Raw genomic sequence first — 26,987 nt, forward strand, 5'->3', positions numbered from 1 at the left:
ATAAGGCCATCGTGGAAAGATTAAACAAGTTGTTTGATTTGTTTACTGAAGAGGATGTTGGGGAGAACCCCATTCCAGATACAGTTTTCAAGGATGACAATTCAGATGACCTGAACCAAATCATGGTGAATCTGGAAGATGTGGTAGGCCAGACTTACAAACTGAAGAGTAGTAAATCAACTGGACCAGATGGTATATACTCCAGGGCTCTGAAAGAACTCAAAAATGAAATTTCAGACCTATTACAATTAATTTGTAACCCATCATTAAAATAATCTGTTACACCTAAAGCCTGAAAACATAACCCTGATATGTATCACCAGGAGTGATCCGGAAAACTATAGACTGGTGAGCCCAACTTCAGTGCCAGGAAAAATCATGGAAACTTATAAAGAATAAAATCATAGAACATTTAGATACACATGGCTTAATGGGACACAGCCAGCATGGATTTATCCAAGGGAAGTCTTGCCTCAAATCTACATTTTTTTAAAGGGGTGAACAAATACGGACAAATGTGGTATATTTGGATTTTCAGAATGCATTTGAAAAAGTCCCTAATGAGAGGCTTCTAAGAAAACTAAAAAGTCATGGGATAGGAGGCAATGTCCTTTTGTGGATTGCAAATGAATTAAAAGATATGAAAAGATACTCCTGAGGGAATTCTGCACAAAAAAAAATTAAAATTCTGCAAACTTCTGCACATTTTATATTGGTCAAAATAACACAATTTACATGACAGTCTTTAAGTAATTACATTTTAAATTAATACAGAAAAAAAGTTTTACTTAAAGATGCAGAATTTTCCTAGAAATTCACTGTAATAATGTCCCTTCCACTCGATCTCCCTGGCCACTTTGCCCTCTCAGGCCCCAACTCTTCTACCTGCCAGTATCTCTCCCCTCTACTTCTAGGCTCAACCCCTTCTACTCTATTGCTACTCTCAGAGTTTGACCCCGTTCTCAGTACTGCCCCCCTCACACAGGCTCCCTCTGTCCCTCTCTCTCACACACAAGCTCCCCTTCTCTAATGCACATACACACACCATCATACAGGCTCCCTCACTCTCTTGCGCAGACACATCCCATCATACAGGGTCCCTCTCTCTTGCAAACACACACACACACATAAGCTCCCTTTCGCTCTCATGCATACACCCTCAAACAGGCTACTTATGTCTCTCTCTCACACACCCCTTCACACAGGCTCTGTCTCACACATACACATTCCCTTCACACAGGCTAGCACCCTCATACATACGATCCCTTTTTCATACACACCAGCTCCCAATCTCTCACACATATACACTCCTTCACAATCTCCTCATATAGGCTCCCTCTCTCGGGCACCCACACTCAAGCACCCCCCCTGCTTACACTCCGGTCTCTCTCACACACATTCACTCTCACTGAGGCCTTCATCTAGGTTGCGAGCGGAGCGCATCATGCCGGGGCCTTCATCTTCACCACAAATGCCACGCACTCTGTTCGCAGCATGCCGGGGTCTCCTCTGCCATTTTCTGCACAGAATTTGGCAATTCTGTGCTCCACAGTAGTGCAGAATTCCCCCAGGACTAAAACAGAGAGAAGGATTAAATGGTCTGTTTTCATAGTGGAAAAAGGTACAGTGGAGTGAGTCAGGGATCTATACTTGGATCAGTGCTTTTTAATATATTTATAAATGAGTGAGGTGATCAAATTTGCAGATGACACAAAATTATGCAGAGTAGTTAAATCTCAAGTGGATTGTAATAAATTGCAGGAAGACCTTGTGAGACTGGAAGATTGGGCTTCTAAATTGCAGATGAAATTTAATGTGGACAAGTGCAAGGTGTTGCATATAGGGAGAAATAACCCTTGCTGTAGTTACATAATGTTAGGTTCTATCTTAGGAGTTACCACCCTGGAAAGAGATCTAGGCGTCATAGTGGATAATACATTGAAATCGTCGGCTTAGTGTGCTGTGGCAATCAAAAAAGCAAACAGAATGTTAGGAATTATTAGAAAGGGAATAGCAAATAAAATGGTGGATGTCATAATGCCTCTGTATCGCTCCATGGTGCAATGCTGATCACTGCAACTCAAAAAAAAGAAATAGTTGCAATGGAGAAATTGCAGAGAAGGACGACCAAAATGATAAAGGCCATAGAATGGCTGCCCTATGAGGAAAGGCTAAAGAGGTTAGGGCTGTTCTGCTTGGAAGAGAGACAGCCGAGAGGGAATATGATAGAGGTCTACAAAATTATGAAAGAACTTGAACAGGTAATTGTAAATCAGTTATTTGCTTTCTCAGATAACAGAAGGACTAGGGGGCACTCTAAGAAGTTAGCAAGTAGCTCATTTAAAATAAATTTAAAAAAATTCTTTTTCACTTAATGCAAAGTTAAGCTCTGGAATTCATTGCCAGAAGACGTGTTATGGCAGTTTGTGTAGCTGGGTTTAAAAAAGGTTTAGGTAAGTTCTTAGAGGAGAAGCCCATAAACTATTAATCAATAAGATATAGTAGTTTGGGATCTATTTAATGTTTGGGTACTTGCCAGGTACTTGTGACTTGGACTGGCCACTGTGGACATGGATACTGGCCTTGATGAACCCTTGGTTTGAGCCAGTATGGCATATCTTATGTTCTTATGTATATTCACAGCAATTGAGAGGTATCATCCTGATACTAAATGGGGAAGAGAGGACGAACAATGGTACTATTCAGGTACTGTAGCAGACAAAAGAGTGTGAGAAGACAGCATGGAGGAGGTAGGAGATAAATGCCTGTGACAAATGAATTCCATCTTTAATACTTCACCTACATTGGGAGGGAAATAATCAACTTGCCCTATATGCCAATGAAAGGGGAGAAAACCATCAACTTAAAAACTAAATCAATTGCCTTTAACATGAGAGGCTTCTAGGAAAAGTAAAAAGTCATGGGATAGATGGCAATGTCCTTTCGTGGATTACAAACTGGTTAAAAGACAGGAACAGAGAGTAGGATTAAATGGACAGTTTTCTCAGTGGAAGGGAGTGGGCAATGGAGTGCCTCAGGGATCTGTATTGGGACCCATACTTTTCAATATATTTATAAACAAGCCGTTAAGCCCGTTAAAACGGGCTACATCCCTCTGTCTCTCACCTCCCCCTCATTCTCTCTCCCCTACCTCCCTCCCACCCACTCACCCACTCCTCCCCAGCCTCCCTCTCCTCTCACTCAGTCCCTCCCTCCCACTCAGTCTCACTCACTCCCTCCCCCTCTCTCACACTCAGTCCCACTCACTCTCCCTCAGTCCCACTCCCTCCCTCCCTCTCCCTCAGTCCCACTCACTCTCCCTCAGTCCCACTCACTCTCCCTCAGTCCCACTCACTCTCCCTCAGTCCCACTCCCTCCCTCCCTCTCCCTCAGTCCCCTCCCTCCCCTCAGTCCCCACTCCTCCTCCCTCTCCCTCATCCCGCTCACTCGCCCCTTCGAACTCGTCCCTCCCCCTCACTCCTCCCCCTCACTCAATCACTCCCTCCCACTCTTCTCCTTTGCTTTCGTCCCTCCCCAATTATAGTCCGCCTCCCTGCCCTCTCTCTCTCTCCTCCCTCCCTCGCTACTGGCCGCTGCCGCTAACCGCTGCCGCCGCCGCCGCCGCCCCCTACCCCCGCCGCCTACCCCTCCCCACCGCCCGCCCCGCTACCGTCCAGCCCCCTGCCTGCCCCTCCCCCTCCATTCCTCCCCCCCTACCCCGTCCCACCACCGCTCCCACCCCCGCCCCCCTCCCCGCTCCCTCCTCTCCCCCCCCTCCTGCCCCGGACCGCGTACCTCGCCTCCGTTTCCTTACCGCTCCGCATGTTTTTTGGTTTTTTTTGACGCTGCCTAAGACTGGCGTGCTCGCCCGCACATGCGCAGTAGAGCTGCTCTCTACTGCGCATTTGTGGGCACGTCGGTCAAGCTTCATTTATCTAGTTAGATGATCTGGAAAGAAATACGATGAGTGAGGTAGCAGTTAAATCACAAGCAGAGTGTGATAAAATGCAGGAAGACCTTGTGAGACTGGAAAATTGGGCATCCAAATGGCAAATGAAATTTAATGTGGATAAGTGCAAGGTGATGCATATAGGGAAAAATAACCCATGCTATAGTTACACAATGTTAGGTTCCATATTAGGAGCTACCACCCAAGAAAGAGATCTAGGCATTATAGTGGATAACACATTGAACTCATCAGTTCAGTGTGCTGCGGCAGTCAAAAAAGCAAACAGAATGTTGGGAATTATTAGAAAGGGAATGGTGAATAAAACGGAAAATGTCATAATGCCTCTGTATCCTTCCATGGTGAGACCGCACCTTGAATACGGTGTACAATTCTGGTCGCCACATCTCAAAAAAGATATAGTTGCGATGGAGAAGGTACAGAGAAGGGCGACCAAAATGATAAAGGGAATGGAACAGCTCCCCTATGAGGAAAGACTAAAGAGGTTAGGACTTGGAGAAGAGATGGCTGAGGGGGATATGATTGAGGTGTTTAAAATCATGAGAGGTCTAGAACGGGTTAATGTGAATCGGTTATTTACTCTTTCAGATAATAGAAAGACTAGGGGGCACTCCATGAAGTTAGCATGTGGCACACTTAAAACTAATCGGAGAAAGTTCTTTTTCACTCAACGCACAATTAAACTCTGGAATTTGTAGCCAGAGGATGTGGTTAGTGCAGTTAGTGTAGCTGTGTTTAGAAAAGGATTGGATAAATTCTTGGAGAAGTCCATTACCTGCTATTAATTAAGTTGACTTAGAAAATAGCCACTGCTATTACTAGCAACAGTCACTAACCAACCTCTTTCCCTTATTAGTTAATTCACCAACTTGAACGTACAAGGGAATCCTTGTCTGGTGGATTTATTTGTACGGAGGTTTCTAGCAAGGGTAACCGATTTGCAGTTATCCTGTTCTTCTCCTCCGTCTATTATTCTTTTATTATTTTCAAAGATATTTCAAAAAATATTCACTTTTTAATTTAGTTTTTTCTTATTTCTCTTAAAATCCCTTCTCCCCTGCTGCTTTTCCGACCCATTACGATTTGTATTTTATACTTATCAAGGTCGCCGCCTTTATTGGTGTTCATGGGTACGGAGCTGCTTGTCCGACACGGGCCATGTTTCGGCACTGTGTGCCTGCTTCAGGGACTACGGGAGTAGTATTAATTAGTGACGTCAAACACGAAGCAGGAACATTCAGCGGACGTGGTGGGGACTAGTTCTCAACCAGGTTCGCACGATCTGAACAAAGCAAATGTAACCAATTATACACAGGCCTCTATCAGGTCCGTTAGACTTAAAAATTAAAAATTTAAAAAAACTAAGACAAGACAACATAGTTGGGTATAGAAATTACGTAATATACAATATAAGGGATTTAATCGTTTTACATAAAATACATTAGGTTGCTTGAAATGTAAATACAAGCTAGTGGAAGGAAGATAATCACTCTCAATTAGACACACTTGAGACAGCCTCGATCTGACAGAGATTGGGAGGTGCACGTCCTAGGCAGGTATAAAAAGAGCCAGAGTAGACCAGACGCCCGGACAAATACAGAAGGCGTTGCACGTTTGACAGATGAAGCTCTGAAGAGTAAGTTTTCTAATGAAAAGATGGGAATAAATTTAAGAGAATGAACATACCTTATAGCAATGTTTTTTAGCATAATGTATAAGTCAATATTTCTATATGTTAAAGGCAATATGAATGCTGTGAACCCCGCATAGGACACAGCAGACTCTCCCGTAGTCCCTGAAGCAGGCACACAGTGCCGAAACATGGCCCGTGTCAGACAAGCAGCTCCGTACCCATGAACACCAATAAAGGCGGCGGCCTTGATAAGTATAAAATAAAAATCGTAATGGGTCGGAAAAGCAGCAGGGGAGAAGGGATTTTAAGAGAAATAAGAAAAAACTAAATTAAAAAGTGAATATTTTTTGAAATATCTTTGAAAATAATAAAAGAATAATAGACGGAGGAGAAGAACAGGATAACTGCAAATCGGTTACCCTTGCTAGAAACCTCCGTACAAATAAATCCACCAGACAAGGATTCCCTTGTACGTTCAAATTACTAGCAACAGTAGCATGGAATAGACTTAGTAGTTTTTGGGTACTTGCCAGGTTCTTATGGCCTGGACTGGCCACTGTTGGAAACAGGATGCTGGGCTTGATGTACCCAACATGGCATGTTCTTATGTTCTTATCTTAAACCTAAGCAAGACTAAGAAAAGACACAAAATTACTTAAAAGTACTTGTAACATTGAACAGGTGAAACAATTAGCTGTAAAGACTATTTCATTATTTTGCAAGATATCAGTAAAAGTATTGTTGGAAACCATCAGCAGCTTCTTGTGAGTTTCCTCAATTAATGACTTCAACACTTATCTGTGCTGTTATCATCCATGCTGTACACAAGAACTTTGAACTGGGAATTACGAGTAACAATGTGAAAGATCTTGAAAGATATCTTTCCCCCTGCTTGAGGAACCCTGCACTATTGTCTGTAATCATGGGAATATGAACCAAGACTGTAAATTTGAGATATGGCCTCTGAAACTACAATACAATACAAGATTTCCACACTATATTACAAACATATTTTCAAACCTACTGCAACTCACTTTTACTAGGCCTCCCCTCAAGTGTAATAAAACCACTACAGTTGCTTCAAAATGCATCTACAAGACTTAACGGGGACAAGGAAATTCGAACACATCACTCCATCGCTGATTGCCCTGCACTGGCTTCCTGTACAATCCAGAATTCATCACAAAGTGTTATTCCTAATTTTCAATTTCATCAACAATATCGATCCATGCTTATTAGGAGTGAGACTTCGACCCTACACATCAAAGAAAGACCTAAGATCACGAAACAAAGGACTCCTAATGGTACCCTCCACTCGGAACACACACCTAACGCAAATAAGAGAACGAATGATTTCAATAGCAGGCCCCAAGCTGTGGAACTCACTTCCAGAGCCATTACGCCACATAACAGAAAGAAAGAATTTCAAGTGTGAACTGAAAACATGGCTCTTCAGAAGGGCATATGATTTAACGTAAAATGCCAATATGCTGATAATTGCAACAACAGTACCAGAGTCAATGCTAGATGAGTGAGCAATATATGATGAATGATATAAAGCAGTGATGGCTAACCTATGACACGCGTGTCAGAGGTGACACGCCGAGACGTTTTTGCTGCCGCACGCAGCGTTTCGTGGACTATCAGGAAATTTTTTTTTTTTTTTTTTTTTTTTTAATCGGCTGCGCCGAGCCCATATCCCAAAAACACAGCCCGACCCTTTAAAATTAGTTTTTTAGTATCCCCCCCCCCCATGCCCCCGGGTGCAAGGAGGCTCATGCGGCGCAGCGACAGGCAGATGTGCAGGGTGGTGAGGCTCACGTCACCACGGCCCGAAGAAAAAGATCGCGTTTAAACGCGTTGATGCTCCTCCTCCTTCCTGCCTGTGTGGCCCCGGAAGTAAACGTTGCCGGAGCCGCGTGGGCAGGAAGGAGGAGGAGCATCAGCGCGTGCAGAAGAGGAGCAGCGCTTACGGGCCGCCGCGAATCCCAAGTCGCAGCGGCCCGAGAAGAGGAAGAGGCCCGGTAGCAGGGCCGCTGCAGAGCCCATTCTGCGGCGACCCGCGAAGAGGAGGCCCAGAGGTGAGAGAGAGGCTGAGGGTCTGTAGAGGGGGTATGTGTGTGTATGAGATGAGTTGAGAGATTGTGTGTGAGAGTGAGGACCTGAATGTTTGCAAAGACAGCATGTGACAGTGAGAGTCTGTGCTTGAGCAAGACAGCATGTGGGAGTGAGAGAGAGCCTGTGTGTGTGAGAGTCAGACAGCATGTGCCAGTGAGAGACTGTGTTTGAATGATTGTATGAGAGAGAGCATGTGACAATGAGAGCCTGTGTGTGTGTGTGAGAGAGAGAAATGTGGACTGTGTGTTTGAGAGAAAAGATGGAGGGAAAAGAAACAGAAAAAAAGACAATATAAAAGGAATTGGCAAAAAAAAAAAAAGAAAGGGAAGGTGGAAAAAAAAAGCCTATGACCAACCAATTAGAAAACTAAGATCAGACAGCAAAGGTAAAAAAAATAAAACTACTTTTTAGTGATTGGCACATGTAATCTTTGGGAATGTGCAAGAATAGCACTTTCTCTACGCGGATCTCACAATGTACGAGATCAGCATGGAGAAAGTGGAAGCCCACAGGGCCTGCACAGAGGAGACAGCAGAATGGGCTTCAGTGTCAGTAGCAGCAATCGGCACCTCCCCAATAGCCACGTGGCAGCAGAGGAATGAGAGAGGTTCCGAGGTTGCTGGCAAAAGAGAGGGGGTCTGCCTTTAGTGTGTGCATGTGTATGAATGGGACTCTGCCTGGGGGTGTATGTGTGTGAATACATGGGTGCCTGCCTGGGGGTCTGTGTGTATGAGAATGAATTGGTGCCTGTCTGGAGGATGGAGCAGGAGTGGTGTGAAAATGAATGGGAGCCTGCCTGGAGTTGAATATGTGTGTGTGAGAATGACTGGGAGCCTGCCTGGGTGCGTGTGTATGCGAGGGAGCCAGTGAGTGTGAGAGCATGAGTGTGTATGAGAAAACCCAAGGGAGTAAGAGTTTGTGTGTGGAGGGGGAGAGAGTGTCTTAGAGCCTGAGAGTGTGTCAGTGTCAGTGAGAGCGAGAGGTTATGGTGGATATAAGAGCATGAATGTGTATGTATGTGACAGTGTATGTGTGAGAGAGAATGGACATGCGAGTATGTGTGAGAGAGAGGATAACCTCCTAATCCTCGACAATATCAGGGTGACTGGAAATCAAGAGCTCCCACAGAAGGGGACAGCAGGGGCTTTTTAAAATCCTTATTAGTTTTAATTGAAGATTTAGCCAATGAAATTCACCAACAAAAAAAGTCACTAAGCAGGTAAGGTAAAGAATTGTTTTTGCTTTATTAATAAATACAGTACATATATTAAAATTATAACTTTTTTGTTATTAGAGCTACAAATATCACAAATATGGATTTTTCTAGAAGTGACACACCACCTGAGTTATGCTTGGGGTTTTTTTTATGAATTTTGACACACTGAGCTCAAAAGGTTGGCCATCACTGATATAAAGGGTATTGCTAATAGAATTAGAATTTGTATTTACTGTTGTGTCGAACCAGTAAAGTATCAATATGAACTAAATTATATAGTATCTACTTTGATATGCTAGAATATGTACAACTATGAACTAGATTATGTACTTGCAGTGGTGTTGAATTAGAAGTTGAATGTGGACACAAAGTATATGATCGGAGAGCATGAGTATGAATGCTGTTACTGTAAACCGTTGTGATCTTATGGAACGACAGTATATAAAACATCTAAATAAATAATAACCATCACATAGGTTACATATTGAATATGACGGCAGGTAAAGCACATCATGCCCATAGGCTACAGATGATCTCTAACTTTCCCGTCACAACTACAGTAAGTTTCCGATCTATCTATCCTGGGCTTCTTTAAATTCTATCACTGTTTCGGCAACCATTACCTCCCGCGGGAGGCTGTTCCTTCTAGATCCACCACCGTTTCCTTACTTCGAACATGACTTCTCTTAGCTCAAACAGGATTTTCTTATTATACATTACTTTTGTGTTTAAGTTATCCGAAGGCTTTCTCCCCTCTCCCGAGCATTCACAATCTAGCTTCTTAAAGCTGAAAAATAAAAACACGCTGCATACAGGGCGGTTGCTGTCCAATCAAAGCCCACTTACCCCACCATTCGTTCTGAAAAGAAGGCGGGAATTATAACTAAGTTATGAATGGCTGCTACAGGCAAACGTAATGACGTACAACTTCAGCTGCTCACGCTCCAACACCCTTTCTCAATATGGCGTCCCCCAGTTTTTTTCTCTTACGCTACTAATTCAAAGCGGTTTAACGGAGCTTTTTCCATCTAAGTCTGTAACCTAAGATACAAAATTCACACTAACTTTCTGCACCATCTGCTCTCTCACTGGGCCGTTTAAAATGAGCATATCCCGAGATCTCCCTTCACTGCTCTGGCTGCAGTAGCCGGTAGTGACAGCTCTGGTTTCTTCAACCAGGCACTGCCCGGCCTCCTTCCTCCTCCACCGCCGCCCTCACTTCACCACCAGCCCAACACGGTTCTCACCTTTTTCCTTCTCTCACCCGTGCAGAATATGCCGCCGGTGGGCGAACCCCCGAGATTGCAAATGAAGCACACCACAGACCGAGTAGCGCCCGGACGTGACGTTAGTCAACACGATCCAGATGTGGGACGGGAAACGGGACAATCATAAAAATGATAACAGGAGGCTAGAGTGCCGTCTCGCGCGGCTGGAGGACGGAAGAAGTCCATGACGTCCCCTGGAGCTCTAGAGGTGGCGCGTGCGCAACACAAAGTTGACTGTGGCGGCGTGAGTGCTGAAGGGCAGCATGGCCGCTAGTATGGGAGTGAGGCTTCGCGATCTCTGCAGGGCGATGCAGCTGTTAGGGGTACGCTGGTCTCTGTCTGGACGTGGCTCTGCGACCTCCAGTGGCGGAGCACGTTATGGGAAGGACGGATATTGCCTGCATCTGGTCAGGTAAAGAGCCAGGTCCCGTTGCATGAAGGTTTATGAGCCCTTTGCCTTTCATTTTTTTCCTTTAACTTGGTGGGTGCTCGGGACTGTTCATTTATATAGGTACAACTGTTGCAGTTCATCTTACAGCTCAGACTGCTTTGCCCAGGTCTGACGTGTAAGCATGTCAAGAGATAGAAGAAATAGACACTTATCCCATTTGACATCAATTCTGCAGGTCCCAAAATGCATTAAGAGTAAGTGGAGTGAAAACAGAACTGGCCAAAAATCTCCCTCCTGAAACTGGGTCTCATCACTTCCGTGGAAACAAATGCCAGCAAAAAAAATTATATTTAATATTGGACTGTCATACCAACCACAGTACTTTTATAATGTTTATGTAAATGATGAAGAGTGGTTAGCATACACCACTCACTTAAAGCTCAAAGTGATGACTGGTCTAGCCGGACTCAAAGAAAATTATCAGGTAAGAATAATTTAACCTTATCCTAGTCACTGTTTTAGTATCAGCAACCAACACACATCAAACCTTTTGCAATTTCTGCAACTGAATCCTCCCAGAACAAACTATAAACTTGCAAAATTACCTAGAATAAACATTTGTCTTCATGAGGTACATTCAGATGACTTATGGGAGAGGACTCTGCTATCCTGATTACCCATGAAAGACCGTATTTCTCTTTCTTCTCATCATTATTTGTTTTTATTCCACTTTACCCCTTTCCAGGGTCTAAAGAAATGTTAAAAAATACATTCATTGAAACCTATCAATCCAAAACAAAATTATGTACTTACAGTAAAAAAAAAAATTATATATATATTGCAAGTAAGTAGAATGGAAACTAACAAGCATATAATATCAATTTTAGTAAGCAGTACAAACAAAATGTTTAAGGGAAGTGGCTCCTTGTGCTGTGCCGTGATTGGTGCAGCCTAATGAGAGAACCCATTAGGCCCATGCCGTCAGTTGGCGAACATGCCTTGGGCTGGGATAAGGCTGGAGATTCATTTAAAACTAACCCCATTCCCTTGGGTTCCAGGGGCTGGCAGGATTTAAGCGATGGTCTCATAGGGCCAAAAAGATGAGCGAGTCCGAGGCCAAGCTGAGGTCGGCAGGCAGCAATCAGGCAATCACTGGTGCAAGTAGGGGCAGGCAGCGAGCAAAGAGTAGTCCTGGTCCGTAGCAATGGTCAGAGGCAGATAACGAGCAAGCGGGTAGTCCAGGTCCAAAGCAATGGGCAAATCCAAGAAGGCAAGGTAGGGGCAGGCAGGGCGGGCTAGACGAGGTTGAAAGAGGTAAAGTGTGCTGGAGGAGGCAGAGCAAGCTGGATGAGATGACGAAGAGGCAAGGCAGGGCACAGGAACACAAGATTATAGCAACACACACTGCTAACATGCAGGGGGACCTGTTGCTGGGAGCAGAGTACAGTTTTAAATACCTGGTGATGCTTGCACCAACATCATCATGTACGACTCAGTGGATTTCCTGCTACGAAACCAAGAAAAGAGGAGCTGGACAGCGGTGTTCTGGGTGGTCAGCATTCCAAGTAGCATCAGAAGTGAGTGCAGTCGGTCATGGGGCCTTCCCGCAACCGGCTAACTTTACTGTAGCCCCCCTTCTTAGTCCCTTCCTCCAGCCTCTGGGCTTAGGCTCCTAGGGGAAGCAATGATGGAATTCTTCTACACTCTGAGGGGCTTGGAGGTTTGACACAGGCTCCCATGCATTCTTCTCGGGACCGAAACCTCTCCAGGGGATAAGGTATTTGAGATGAGTTCTGTTTCTCCTGGAGTCCAGAATTTCCTGTACCTCAAACTCTGTGTTGGTCTCAAATATAGCTTTTGTTGGACTGGGAGGTTGCTGCAACAGCTAGGAGAAAATCAGTGGCTTCAGGAATGAAATGTGGAATATGTTATGGATTTTCAGAGGGTGGAAGTTTTAGTTGATAAGACCACAGCTTCGACTTGTCGCAAGATGGGGAATGGTCCAATAAATCTTGGTGCAGACTTGGTTGAAGGTATCAGAAGGTGCAGTTTTGGGTTCTCAACCATGCTAGTTCTCCAGGCTTGAATTGTGGCACCGACGCTTCTTGTCTGCTTGTTTCTTGAAACGGCTAACCGCCGTGGTGAGTAGCTGATGAGTCCTCTGCCATAGGTCCCTGAGATCATGACTCATGGCTTTGGCTGCAAGGCAGGAGACTGAGAATGGAACTAGGAGGGCTACTCTTCTGTGCCTGCCATAATCTATTTGAAATGGAGATGAACCAGCGGAGCTCCCCACATGGTTATTGTGGCAGAGTTGCCCAGTTGTCCTGATGCTCATTAACATGTGCTCTCAGGAAGTTTTTGAGAATCTGATTGACCCTTTCAGTCTGCCTAGGTGATAGGCAGATGTGAAGTCCAGAGTGATACCAGACCTTTTGCAGAGACCTCTCCAAAACTGGGCTGAGAATTGAACTCCATGGTCCAAGAGTATATGGACCATGGAGTTCGAAAGATGTATATGAACCATGGACCATGGACCATGGAGTTCGAAAGATGTATATGGACCATGGAGTTCGAAAGATGTATTGCACAAAGAGACGTACCAGTTCCGGTTTGGAGAGCAGGCGGGGGAGCAGGGTGAAGTGAGCCATCTTAGAAAAGTGATCTACTATAACCCATATCATGGTATGGCCATTAGAAGGAGGAAGGCCCATGACAAAGTCAGTCGTCATGTGGTCCAGGGTTCCTTAGGGGCCAACAATGGCTGTAACGGCCCCCAAGGGCAAACATGAGGGCTCTTATGTTTTGTACAAATGGGACAGGATTCCACATAGCTTTTCATGTCTTTTCACCCTAAGCCACCACTAGTTGCATAGAATTCATTCCAGAGTTCTGGTGACCTTTGGGTGTCCTGCCATCTGGGAGTCATGGGTCCATTTAAGTACTCTCTCTTGGAGCTGTTTGGGCACTATGGTCTTTCTGGGTGGTACAGAGACTGCTTTTGGCACTAAGATCCTTGCTGGATATGTGATGTGGTGAGTAGACTCACAAACATCTTTGGACTCGAAGTAATGTGAAAGGGCATTGGCCCATGGATTCTTCTCCACGGTCAATAATGTAGCTTGAAGTCAAAGCGGTTGAAGAAAAGCAACCACCTAACCTGTCGAGGATTTAGGCATTGGACCTGTTGTAGTTACTCTGTTTTTTGTGGTCTGTATAAATAGCTATTAAGTATTCCTCCAATGCAAGTTTCACTGCCAGCTGCTCACGGTCCCTGAATGCATAGTTTTTTTCGGCAGAAGTGAACTTTTTGGAGAAGTACAAGCACAGCAATAGGGGAACCTTGGTCATTGTGTTGGGCAAGGACAGCCCCTAACCCAAGGGCAGAGACATCTACTTCCAAGACAAAGACTTTTGCTAGGTCAGGATGTCATAGGCAAGATTCTTGCTTGAGACACTGAAAGACTTGGATGGCCTCCTCCAGCCAGTGTTTAGGATCTGTGCCGTTCTTGGTAAGGGCGGTAAGCGGAGCTGCAAGCAAGGAATACTTGGGTATAATCTGCCTGTAGTAATTCACAAAGCCCAGGAAGTATTGTAACATCTTAAGGCCGATAGGTTGAGGCCAATCCAGGATGGCCTTTATTTTTGCAGGGTCCATTCTAAACCCTTACTAGGAAATGATGTAACCCAGGAAGGGCAGCTCTTCCTGGTCAAAGATGTACAAGTGGTGTTCTCGCAGTCTCTGAAGCACTTGCTTCACATGCTGTTGAATTTGAGCCAATAATCATGAGAAGACAAGGATGCCATCTAGGTACACCACTATGTGGTAATACAGAAGATTTAGATTTTTTTTATATTTCGCTTTTCGCACTTTTTTTTTTCAGCACTTCAAAGTGGATTCCATTCAGGTACTATGGGTATTTCCCTATCCCCAGGGGGCTTACAATCTAAATTTGTACCTGAGATAATGGAGGGTAAAGTGACTTGCCCAAGGTCACAAGGAGCGACAGTAGAACTTGAACCCTGGTCTCCTGATTCATAGTCCGCTGCTCTAACCACTAGGCTACTCCTCCACTCAAAAAATCTCATTGACCATTGTTGGAAGACGGCAAGGACATTACATAGGCCAAACGGCATTACAAGGTATTCATAATGACCATCTCTTGTATTAAAGGCCATCTTCCACATGTTGCCATCTCGTATGCGTATAAGGTTATATGTGTTCCCTGAAAGCGATCAGATGGCCACAGTAACAAGGGGTTCTTTTTGGTGATCACATTAAGGCCTCTGTAATCTATACAGGGCCTAAGAGATCCATCTTTTTTCCCAACAAAGAAGAAGCCTGCTCCTGTTGGCGATGAGGAAGACTGGAGGAAACCCCTTTCCAAGTTTTCTTGAATGTCCTGTGAATTATCAGCAGTCTCAGGCGCTGACAAGGGATAGAGTTGACCTCGAGGTGGCATCTTCCCTGGTAGGAGGTCTATGGGGCAATCAGATCTGTGTGAGGGTAAGGTCTCCACCTATTGCTTGCTGAAAAGTCAGCCTATGCTGCATACTGTGGCGGCAAGCCTGTCAAGGCAGTGGCAGTGGCTAGAGCCACAGTAACAAGGGGCAAGACCTGGGAATAGACATATCTGTGCACACGTACAGCTCCATCGCGCAAGCTGCAGCGTGCCCCAGTCTATGGAGGGTTGGTGTCTCATAATAATGGGGTTGACTGCTTTAGGTAGCTCGTTGAAGGTGATGGCTTCTTTATGGAGAAGGCTTGTCTGCATGGTAAGAGGTAGGGTAATCTCAGAGAGCTGACCAGGAGAGGCTCACAGTAGACCGAGGAGATAGTAATAGCATTTTTTAAAGTGGTTGTGGGCAGGCCATACTGATGGACCAGCGACTCCTTGATAAAGTTTCCATCTTCCCCAGAGTCCAAGAAAACCTCAGTGTAGATCATGATTTCCCCTGTGGCAAGGCAGACAGGTACCAGCAACTATGGAGAGGGAAGTATTTGGACTAGGTTGCCTTTCTGACCAACCCTAGGTGCTAAAGTTTCCTGATTGTTTTGGGGCAGTGACTGGCAAAGTGACCCTGGCCAGCCTAATACAGGTAGAGCCCGAGCTGTCTCTGTTTTTCCTCTTTGGAGAGATTGAAACCTCAGGTCCACCCAAATGGCCAGAGTGATCAGACCATCTAATGTGGGAGGATTATCATAGCTGGCCAGCTCTTCCTTTATGCGGCCAGACAACTCCTTCCAGAAAATGGTTGTCTGGTTATCCACTCTGCATCGGAGCTCCAAAGCCAGGGCACAGAATTGTATCACATATTCTCCAACTGTGTGCACCCTGGCGGATTCGTAATAGTTTAGCAGCTGTGGATGAGGCACGGTCTGGTTCATCAAAAAACAAGAGAAACTCTTGGAGGAAGTCGTCCAGATTCTACAGGAGCAGGTCATCATGCTCCCATAACAGTGAAGCCCAGGCAAAAGCAGTGCCACCCATCAAAGAGAGCATATACGTCACTTTGACCAAGGCCAACTGGAGCTCAAAGTGCATCTTTACAAAGCCCCTGCATTCTTTGGAATCCCCAAGGTACCTGGGGGGGGGGGGGGGGGAATGGCAGGTGCGAAATGGGTTCCGAGGGGCAGATCAGGTCAAGTGGAGGTAAGGTGGCAAGAATTGGGGCCGGTACTGAAAGCTAAGTCTGCATGGTGTCTATCCTTATGGCCAATCCCTTGAGCAGCCCAGTCACTTGGTCCCGGATCCCTTGTTGCTGCTAAATGGGCTGGGCCAACCCTGGAATGGCCTGAAGAACAGATAAGTCTGCCAAGTCCATAGCCTCAGCAAACTTTTAAGGGAAGTGGATCCCTGTGCTGGGGCATAGTTGGTGCAATCTAATGGGAGAATCCATTAGGCCCATGCCATCAGCCAGCGAATGTGCCAGGAGCTGAGACAAGGCTAGAACTTACTAAATAAACCTTGTTTCCTGCAGGTTGAGTCTTTGGGTTCTGAGGTCTGGCAGGACTTAGGCGATGGTCCCACAATGCAAAGAAGATGAGCGAGACTGAGGCCAGGCTGAGGTCAGGGCAGGCAGCAACCAGGCAATCACCAGGTATAGATGGAGGGTTGTGGCAGGCAGCGAGCAAAGCATAGTCCAAGTCCGAAGCAATGGTCAAATCCGAGAAGACAAGCTGAGACAAGGTAGGGCAAATTGGGGCAGACAGAGCAGGCAGGTTGGATGAGACGAGGAAGAGGCAAGGCACATGAACACAGCAGGATCAGTTTCATGGCAGCACGCAATGCTAACACACAGGAGGACCTGTTGCTGAGGCACCAGCCGGAAATAGAGCACAGGTTTAAATACCCGCGCTAGCGTCATCACCATGCAACTCAGTGGGTTTCCTGCTGCAGAGCCAACAAAAGAGGGGAGCTGGTGTGTGTGCACCTTAGAAACAGCATGGTACGGCAAAGAGATGATCCGTGTTCTCAGCAGCGTCAGGGCAGATCGGCTGGGTCTGGGGTGAGTGCTGCCAGTCGCAGTGCCTTCCCTTGACTGGTCAAATGTTACATAGAATACAAAAATCATAAAAGCAGACTAAAAAAAATTAAAAAAAAAAAAGTCCTTGTCTAAAATTGATCTAATAATCTTTTCTGGAAATAGTCCTAATAAATCTTATCCCCTCCATTTCTCTTCCATGCAATCACTTTTCTATCTCACGTATTTGAGACATACTTCTATAATTTCCATTTAATTAATCCCATTCACTCAATTTAACTGGCACACTGTGTTCATGAACCATTTCCCATAGCCACATGTCTGGATTGATTCTGCACCATTCTTCAAAACCCACATACAAAGAACTGTTGCTAGCTTCATTTGGAGACCCTACCACCTCTCTCAGATTATTTATTTCTTGCCTTTACACAGTTCAAAGCAAGTTACAAGTAAAATATACATAAATAAAAACACATAAACAAACAAAAAGAGACAACTAAAACAAAGAATAAAACTGGAGACATTATCACTCATCCTGGCTGGAAAAGCTTAACATTTAACATTTATATGCTCCCCCTCACAAACCTCCTCTCCAACCTTGGTATTACACACTTCATCTATGCAGATGACGTGCAAATCCTCATACCCTTCACTAACTCTCTACTCACTGCTCTCCAAAAATGGAACACCATCCTCGCCTCCATAAACCAACTCCTCACTGACATGCACCTTGCCCTTAACCCGCAAAAAACTGAACTCCTCCTCATCTCCTCCAAACATGCATCCATACCCTTTCCCTCTACCCTCCACCCCCCTAACTTTCTGTCTGACAAAAGAAACCTAGGGGTTATTCTAGATAACCAACTAACCCTCAAACCATATATTAAATCTGTCCTTAGCAGCTGCTACTTCAAACTACAAACTCTCAAAAAACTCAAACCCCTTCTCTACTTCTCTGATTTCCGCACAGTACTTCAATCTATAATTTTCTCAAAGATTGATTACTGTAATGCACTCCTACTTGGTCTCCCTGCTACCCACATCAAACCTCTACAACTCCTTCAAAATGCTACTGCACGCATCCTTACTAATGCCAATAAAAAAGACCACATCACTCCCACCCTCATCAACCTCCACTGGCTTCCTATCCACTCACGAATTATTTACAAAACCCTTACCCTCATCCACAAAAGTATTACTAACGAACATTACAACTGGCTAAACCCACCTTTCCTCCCTCGTACCTCCACAAGACCCACCCGCTCCTCTCTCCGTGCAACCCTTATTCCCCCCTCCATAAAATCCACAAGACTCATCTCCACCACTAATAGGGCCCTCTCCCTCGCAGGCCCTTCCCTTTGGAACTCCATGCCCCTTGACCTACGCACAGAAACCTCCACACCCACTTTCAAAAAGAAACTCAAAACCTGGCTCTTCCTCCAAGCATACCCCCAATCATCATCATCTCCTACTAACACCCTTACCCGAAATCCTTCTCTCACCTACACTCCCCCACAGGACCTACACCCAACACCCACACCCACCCCCTCTAAGGAACTACAAACCTAAAAATGTTACTCAACACAACCGCATACACTTTCTTACCTCAATTATTGTTGTTCTGCGCCTACACAATCTTGTATATAACCTGTGTACACATCAATTGTCCCTTGTACCCCTATACATAGCTTCTCCTTTTTGTATATAACCTGTGTACACATCAATTGTCCCTTGTACCCCTGTACATAGCTTCTCCTTTTGTATCCACTCCATCCCCCTTCCCCTTCCTTAGTCTCGTCTACCCCCTCCCCTCCCTCCCCTTAGTTATTTATTTTACCTTTCTAGTTACTTACTATGTTACTTTGTTTGTTACACAATGTTCCTTGTAAAGGCTTTGCCTACATATCTTCGGTTGTAAGTTATCTGTAAACCGGCACGATGTGCAATCGGTTGCCGGTATATAAAACAAAATAAAATAAATAAATAAATAAATAAAACATGCAACCAAAGGTTAATAAAATTCCTAATTTATATGTTCAAAATCGGTGTGAATAAAAACACCTTTAGCTGCTTCCTAAATGTCTGTGTGACATATCTGCATATCTAACTTACTGCATTCAATTTACTCCAATGAGATTTTATGTATCTCTAAGAATATCCTTGATTAAACTTGCAAACACTCTGATGCTATGTTTAAGACCCATATATGCATTTTTACAACCCCCTATAATTCACATTCCCTGTACGTACCAGGATCAGTCCAGACAGCTGGGTTATGCCTCCCCTCCAGCAGATGGAGTCAGAGAGAAAACTGAAAGCACCCCCTAGATATACTGGTGTGCCACCTGCGATCCCTCAGTATATTCTCTGACTCCAGCAGAACGAGAGGCATAACCTGCGGTCCTGGCCTGGTCAGTTTATTGGTACTGGGAAACATTTAAAAAAAAAAAAAAAAAAAAAAAAGGGACAAAGATCAATTGGTTTCTTCCCTCCTATCGTTTGTTTGTCTGTGTTAGTGTCTGGCGCAGCGCGGTTGGAGCTCATTGCGGGCAGGCAGGAGGGCAGTGTCCTCCTTAATTTCCCGGAGTACAGTGTCCTTGAACCTGGGGGAGAGCTTACCGGTGGGCCGGTCACCCTCCCCCCAATTCCAGGGGATTCAGCCCTGAAGGGGGTTTTCAAAAAAAAAAAAAAAAAAAAAAAGTTTTGAAGTGGACTAACTCAGTCACTTAAGTCCTGTTGGGGACAGGCAGTGAACTACTTTTATTTATATATATTTATATATATTTATATCTTTTTTTCCCCTAACCCCGGCCTGCCAGCGTGTTCTTGGACCCGGAGGGGGTGGCTAGTTCACCCGGCGCGCTGTTTCTGTGAGGCTCCCCTCACCTTGCTTTTGGCGCCCTTTCTGTGTAGCAGCTCCGTTCGCTGCTCTGATGCCGCGGTCGTCTCTCTGCGTGTCCTGTGGGGGGGCGGGGGCGCGACTCTCCCGAGAGGGTCTCTGTCCCCGATGTTTTCCCGGGGGCGAGGGATCCTCTCAGGGGCCGAGCGCTGCCCGCAGCAGGTCTCCTCTCCCCTCTGCGTCCCGGCATCGCAGCGCTGCAGGCAGCATTTCTCCGGCCCCTCCTCCCTCGGGGAGGAGTGCGGCGGCCATCTTGGCCACGAGGCAGACTGAATCGTCAGCGTCGGAGGAGGAGGAAATCTCCCCTCCTCCCTCTCCTGGTGCCCAGAGCGCGAGCTCCCAGCCCGATTCGGGGATCCCTCGAGCCCCCCTATCTACAGATGCCCCGAAGAAAGATCGGAAGAGGGTGGTCCCCTTTTCGTCTGATTTTGTGCTTCTTATGCACAAAGCCTTTTTGCAGGCTGAATCCGGCTGGGAGGCAGAGGTGCCCACTCCCCCGAAGGTCCCCAGGACCACTGCCTTGCCCCGGGGGACCCAGCCGGGCGCGGGTTCCTCCGGGGGCCAAGGTCCCCGTCCGCGGGGGGGGGGAGCTGCGGACCCGGAGGACTCAGGAGCCGTGCCGGAGTCCCCGGGGGCTTCGGACTCTTTGACGGCGGATACTCAGGGGGCCGTAGAAGGGGATGACCCCCAGGTGCTACGGTTGTTTGGAAAGGAGGAATTGAGCTTCCTCATTCTTCATGTGTTGCAGGAGCTAGAGTTAACGAATCCGCCGCAGGAGGCGGACACGTCTACAGGGGATATTGCAATGGCAGGGATTAGAGCTCCCCCGCAGACCTTTCCCTTTCACCACAAGGTCTTACAGATCGTTTCCAAGGAATGGGACCTCCCAGAGGCGTCCCTGCGGGTGAATCGGGCCATGGAAAGGCTATATCCCTTACCCAAGGAGTCTTTGGAGCTCTTGAAGACACCCGCGGTAGATTCGGCTGTCACGGCTGTGGTAAAGCATACAACTATCCCCGTGACGGGGGGTATAGCGTTGAAGGACCTCCAAGACCGCAAGCTTGAGGTTTTATTAAAGCGTATTTTTGACGTGGCGGCTCTGGGGGTCCGAGCGGCGGCTTGCAGCAGCCTTGTACAGAGGGCCAACCTCCGCTGGGTTCAGCAGCTGCTGACCATGCAGGAACTCCCTCCGGGAGAGGCTGAGCAGGCGAATTGTGTTGAGGCGGCGGTCGCTTATACTGCGGATGCCCTGTATGACTTGTTACGCACATCGGCTCGCATTATGTCCTCGGCGGTCTCAGCCAGGAGGTTGCTGTGGCTCCGTCGTTGGTCGGCGGACGCCAACTCCAAGGCGAGGTTAGGTTCCTTCCCCTTTAAGGGCAAGTTGCTATTTGGCGAGGAGCTGGACCAGCTCATTAAGGACCTGGGTGACAACAAGGTTTACAAGTTGCCGGAGGATAAGCCTCGGCAACCTCGGTCGTTTGGGAATGCTAGGGCTCGCTTTCGGGGGCAACGGCGTTTCCGTGGGGGAAGAGGGGGTTCCCTTCCCCAGCGGCAGCAGGCGACAAGATCCCAGGCCTGGTCTTCTTCTTCCTTTCGCGGCAGGAGGCCTCTACGCGGGGGCGCTTCCACAGGCTTTCCTGCCATTAAGCCCGCACAATGAAGGTGCGCGGGCCCACTCCTCCGTTCCCGTTATTGGGGGTCGGCTGTCCCGATTTTGGGAGGAGTGGGTCAAGATCACTTCGGATCAATGGGTCCTCGACGTGGTCCGGTACGGCTACGAGTTGGATTTTGTACGTCCCCCCCGGGATCTCTTCCTGGTATCGCCATGCGGGCCGGTAGAAAAGCAGGTAGCTATCGCCCAAACGGTCGCCCATCTACAGGCTCTGGGGGCGGTGGTTCCTGTTCCGCGGGACCAGCTGCGGACGGGTCGGTACTCCATATACTTCCTGGTTCCCAAGAAGGAGGGCACCTTCCGACCCATTCTGGATCTCAAAGGAGTAAACAAGGCGTTGCGTGTGCCCCGCTTCCGGATGGAGACCCTCCGGTCTGTTATTGCGGCCGTCCACAAGGGAGAATTCTTGGCTTCTTTGGACCTGACAGAGGCCTATCTTCACATCGGAATAAGAGAACGGCATCAACGGTACTTGAGGTTCACGGTGATGGGGGACCACTACCAGTTTTGCGCCCTCCCCTTCGGGTTGGCCACCGCGCCGAGGGTGTTCACCAAAGTTCTCGTGGTGGTAGCGGCCTCCCTCCGCCGTCAGGGCGTCCTCGTGCATCCCTATCTCGACGATTGGCTCATTCGAGCAAAGTCGCAGGCGGCCTGCAATCGGGCGGTCTCCTTAGTGGTGCACCAGCTGCAGGAGTTGGGTTGGGTAGTCAACTTCCCGAAGAGCAGACTCGAACCGACCCAACAGCTGGAGTTCCTGGGAGCTCGGTTCGACACCTTGGTGGGCAAGGTTTTTCTTACGCAGCAACGCAGGGTCAATCTCATGACTCAGGTACGGCGCCTGTTGGAGCTCGAGATGCCCACGGTCTGGGATTATTTACAAGTCATTGGTCATATGGTATCTACTATGGAAATGGTACAATGGGCTTTTGCGCATATGCGTCCATTACAAAGAGCACTTCTATCTCGCTGGGATCCCCGCTCGGAGGAGTACAGGATAGAATTGCCTTTACTGGAGCCGGCTCGCTCCAGTCTCTCTTGGTGGCTGAATCCAGCCAATCTCCTGCAGGGGGTGGACCTCGAACCCCCGCCTTGGTTGGTGGTGACAACGGATGCCAGCCTGTCGGGCTGGGGAGCGGTCTGCCAGTCCCGTGCGGTCCAGGGCACCTGGTCAGCGCTCCAAGCGACTTGGTCCATCAACCGATTGGAGACCAGAGCGGTCCGCCTGGCCTTGCGGTGTCTCCTTCCCCTGGTACGCGGACGAGCTGTAAGAGTTCTGTCGGACAATGCGACAACAGTGGCGTACATAAATCGACAAGGAGGCACAAAAAGCCTGGCGGTAGCGACCGAGGCCGCGCTATTGATGTCTTGGGCGGAAAGGCACATAGAGCGTCTCGCAGCCACCCACATTGCCGGCGTGGACAACGTTCAAGCGGATTACCTCAGCCGGCAGCACCTGGATCCAGGAGAATGGGAGATCTCGTTGGAGGCGATGGCTCTCATCGAGCGGCGTTGGGGGACTCCGCGCTTGGACCTCATGGCGACTCGGCAAAATGCAAAGGCGGCTCGCTTCTTCAGTCGGAGGAGAGAGCACGCGTCAGAAGGAGTGGACGCGCTAGCACTCCCGTGGCCTCGTCACATTCTTCTGTATGTGTTCCCTCCGTGGCCCCTCGTAGGGAAAGTGCTAAGACGCATAGAGTACCATCGCGGCCCAGTGATCCTCGTGGCTCCGGAATGGCCGCGGCGTCCGTGGTTCGCGGATCTGGTCAATCTGGCAGTGGACGGCCCACTACGTCTCGGTCATCTTCCCAATCTTCTTCGTCAGGGTCCAGTATTTTTCGATCTGGCGGATCGTTTTTGTCTGGCGGCTTGGCTTATGAAAGGAAGCAGTTGAAGAAAAGAGGTTATTCGGACGCGGTGGTGTCTACTCTCCTTCGGGCCCGTCGGTCGTCCACTACGCTCGCCTACGGGAGGGTTTGGAAGGTTTTCCATGATTGGTGTGACACGACGGGTGCTTCGGCCAGACGTTCGTCTGTGGCGGATATCCTGATGTTCTTACAGGACGGATTGAAGAAGGGGCTAGCGTATAATTCGCTTCGAGTTCAGGTGGCGGCCTTGGGCTGCTTGCGAGGTAAGGTAGAAGGCTCTTCCCTTGCGAGTCATCCGGATGTGGCGCGGTTTTTGCGAGGAGTTAGGAACTTGCGTCCTCCCGTCCGGCTTCCCTGTCCGTCTTGGAACTTGAACTTAGTACTCCGTGGCTTGTGTGCGGCTCCGTTTGAACCTATTAAGGCGGCTTCCTTGAAGGATCTGACTCTCAAGGCTGTCTTCCTTGTGGCCATTTCCTCAGCTCGTCGGGTGTCGGAGCTTCAGGCTCTTTCTTGCAGGGAACCGTTTTTGTGCATTTCGGCGTCGGGGGTTTCTCTACGAACTGTTCCTTCCTTCCTACCTAAGGTGGTCTCCGCGTTTCATGTCAACCAAACGGTGGAATTACCTTCCTTCTCGGAAGAGGACCTGCAGTCTTCTCAAGGTAGGGACTTGAGGCGTCTGGATGTCCGGCGGATTCTTTTACGCTATTTGGAGGTTACCAATGACTTTAGGAAGTCAGATCACCTTTTCGTGTTGTGGAATGGACCCAAGAAGGGTCTTCAGGCTTCCAAAGCTACGATCGCACGCTGGTTAAAGGGTGCTATTGTGGCCACGTACGTTGGATGTGGGAAGCCTATTCCTGCTGGGCTTAAGGCTCATTCTCTACGTTCTCAAGCGACTTCATGGGCAGAGAATCATTTGGTCTCTTGCCAAGAGATATGCAGGGCGGCCACATGGAAATCTTGGCATACTTTTGCCAGGCATTATCGCCTGGATGTTCGTGGTCCTCCTGCGGAGTCCTTTGGGAGCAGTGTGATTCGAGCGGGACTCTCAGGGTCCCACCCCAGTTAAGGCGGCTTGGGTACATCCCAGCTGTCTGGACTGATCCTGGTACGTACAGGGAAAGGAAAATTAGGTTCTTACCTTTGCTAATTTTCGTTCCCGTAGTACCATGGATCAGTCCAGACGCCCGCCCTTAGTAATTCTGGGAGTCCGCTCGTGTTCCTTTTCTGTGTTTTCTTCCATTACAGTTTGTATTGTATTGTATTGTAATAGATACCACAGTTTCGAGGTGCAGTGTCTCCGTTCCTCGTGTTTTATTGTTCACTCTGTGGTGTCCTGTTTGTTATTTCTGGTTTTACCTGTTCTCAAGGAGGTTTCTACTTGATCTGAGCCTTTAGGTCATGCTATTGATCACAATCCTTTGCCATTCTATTGGGGGTACAGTTGAAGGTGATTCATTTCTTATTTCTGCTTTGATATCACATATACTGAGGGATCGCAGGTGGCACACCAGTATATCTAGGGGGTGCTTTCAGTTTTCTCTCTGACTCCATCTGCTGGAGGGGAGGCATAACCCAGCTGTCTGGACTGATCCATGGTACTACGGGAACGAAAATTAGCAAAGGTAAGAACCTAATTTTCCTTCATAGCATCATATATGATGCATGTTTAAGTTTTCTCTTTAAGGTTCTCAAATGAAGCCTTAGTTATTAATAAAGCTCAGTGGGTCAGGAGATATATTGATTAATAGTTACATGAAAAGTTGTTACTCCACCCTGTGTTTTCCAGGAGATCTCTGGAAGCCTTTATGCTTTACAACTAAACTAGTTGGGTTTTCTGGTTTTCATAGTTAAATTTACATATTCAGTAATTCTTCTCAACACAGATTCACTGTCTTTATCTTTGGAATTCTCTGACACACTCCTTTTTCCCATGTGTTAAACACTGCACCTCTCCCAGTTTTATTATTTTATTTATTTATTTATGTAGATTCTTTATTTCATTCAAAACTATGCTCAAAATGGAAGTTACAGTAAATCACAATTAAGTAAAAGTGCAAATTAAAAAACTGTTTATACTAGCACAACACGAGATACAGCAGTATGCTATGCTAAAATTAATTCATATACATACAATATGCTAACATTTCACACTTAAATTTGCTGTATGTAGATCAAGATGAAACCATTCAAACTGCAAAAAATAAAAACCATCTAGATATATGCCAATTGGACAAGCAAGCTTTCAGTTTTTTTCCTGATGGCTAGATACAATCATTTCATAAAGCTTGGATTTCTTTTGGTATACTGTTCCAGAATGTGAGACCAGCAAAAAAGAAGGATCTGTTTCGAGTTTTCTATAGTTTAATCTTTCTAAGTGGTAGTTTTCTTAAGCAGTTCTTGTTGGGACATACTGGCATACTTTATCTGACAAATATAGTGGCCCAATATTATGAAAAGCTTTATAAACTATTGCCAATATTTTAAACCGAGAACAAAACATTTATTGGAAGCTAGTGTAGTTGTTTTAAAGTGCTTGTATTGTAGTCACTGGATTTTAAATCTACTTCCATGCAAACTGCATTGTCAGGAGAAAAAGGTTTCTGGAAAAGCACATTCTGGAAAAGCACATTCCAGAAAGAGGTTTCTGGAAAGCACATTGACTGGCATTTACGTTCTCTCTATTTAATCCCCAGCTCCTCTTCTATGCTCCAAGTTGTATTACTCCCTTGTTTTTATTGTAACTGCATACCTTAACCTTCTCTTGTTTAATGTTTTATTATTATTATTATTACTACAACTATTATTATTATTATTAATAAGATAAATGTTAGTTTTTACCTTTTTGTTACCTATCCACTTGTTAATTGTAAACCGACATGATGCGATATCTATTGCGAATGCCGGTATAGAAAAACTTTAAATAAATAAATAAATAAATAAATATCTGCAATCTATGAATATCTTTATTTGGTAGTCCTAAATAATAGGGTGTTGCAATAGTCAACCCTTGACATAATCAAGGATTGAAATACTGTATGCCTCTATTAAGCTTGTGTGCATGTGCAATATTTCCTTATAGACTTGGATTGCTACAATATGTTCTCCACATGTCCATTATGTCATAAGAAGTCTCTGGAAGATTTTTCATATTGCTTAGGGGCACTAAAGGACTCCGTTTTGTTTATACATTAAATTGAACACACAATCAAATTTCCGCGTAACAAATTTGCCTGCAGACCTGAAACTCTCCACTTCACTTAATCTAACTTGCAGAAATTTCCTAAGTCTTTCAGACACTCATTGCGATTATAATAGCCCAAACTAAAAATCAGCATGTAGTCTCTTAGTAGAAAATCAACAGTATATGAAACTCACTGTCTCACTCTTGTATTCACCATTTGTTTCTTCTTGCACATGTAAATCACAAAGTCTCTGTTTTTGTTTTTTGAAAGAGAATTAAAGAAAA

At 46.4% G+C, this 26,987-nt stretch overlaps 2 protein-coding genes across 4 annotated transcripts in view; one reads left to right on the top strand and one right to left on the bottom strand.

The window, feature by feature from the left end:
• The window catches only part of INTS8 (integrator complex subunit 8), a 248,361-nt gene extending 238,016 nt beyond the window's left edge, over window positions 1-10,345 (bottom strand). The window contains exon 1 of one of the 2 annotated variants that reach the window (XM_029591733.1): window positions 10,182-10,345. The gene's annotated coding sequence lies outside the window, so the exon portion shown is untranslated. Of the gene's footprint in view, window positions 1-9,654; window positions 9,719-10,181 lie in introns of those variants that run through there. The other variant, XM_029591735.1, reaches the window with a different exon arrangement.
• A 1-nt stretch (window position 10,346) lies between these two features.
• The window catches only part of NDUFAF6 (NADH:ubiquinone oxidoreductase complex assembly factor 6), a 111,251-nt gene continuing 94,610 nt past the window's right edge, over window positions 10,347-26,987 (top strand). The window contains exon 1 of one of the 2 annotated variants that reach the window (XM_029591737.1): window positions 10,347-10,614. In XM_029591737.1, the coding sequence (XP_029447597.1) occupies window positions 10,466-10,614 (149 nt within the window). In that variant the 5' untranslated portion in view covers window positions 10,347-10,465. The remainder of the gene's footprint in view (window positions 10,615-26,987) is intronic. The other variant, XM_029591738.1, reaches the window with a different exon arrangement.

The sequence above is a fragment of the Rhinatrema bivittatum genome, chromosome 2, assembly GCF_901001135.1.
Source record: "Rhinatrema bivittatum chromosome 2, aRhiBiv1.1, whole genome shotgun sequence".
Classification (NCBI taxonomy): domain Eukaryota; kingdom Metazoa; phylum Chordata; class Amphibia; order Gymnophiona; family Rhinatrematidae; genus Rhinatrema; species Rhinatrema bivittatum.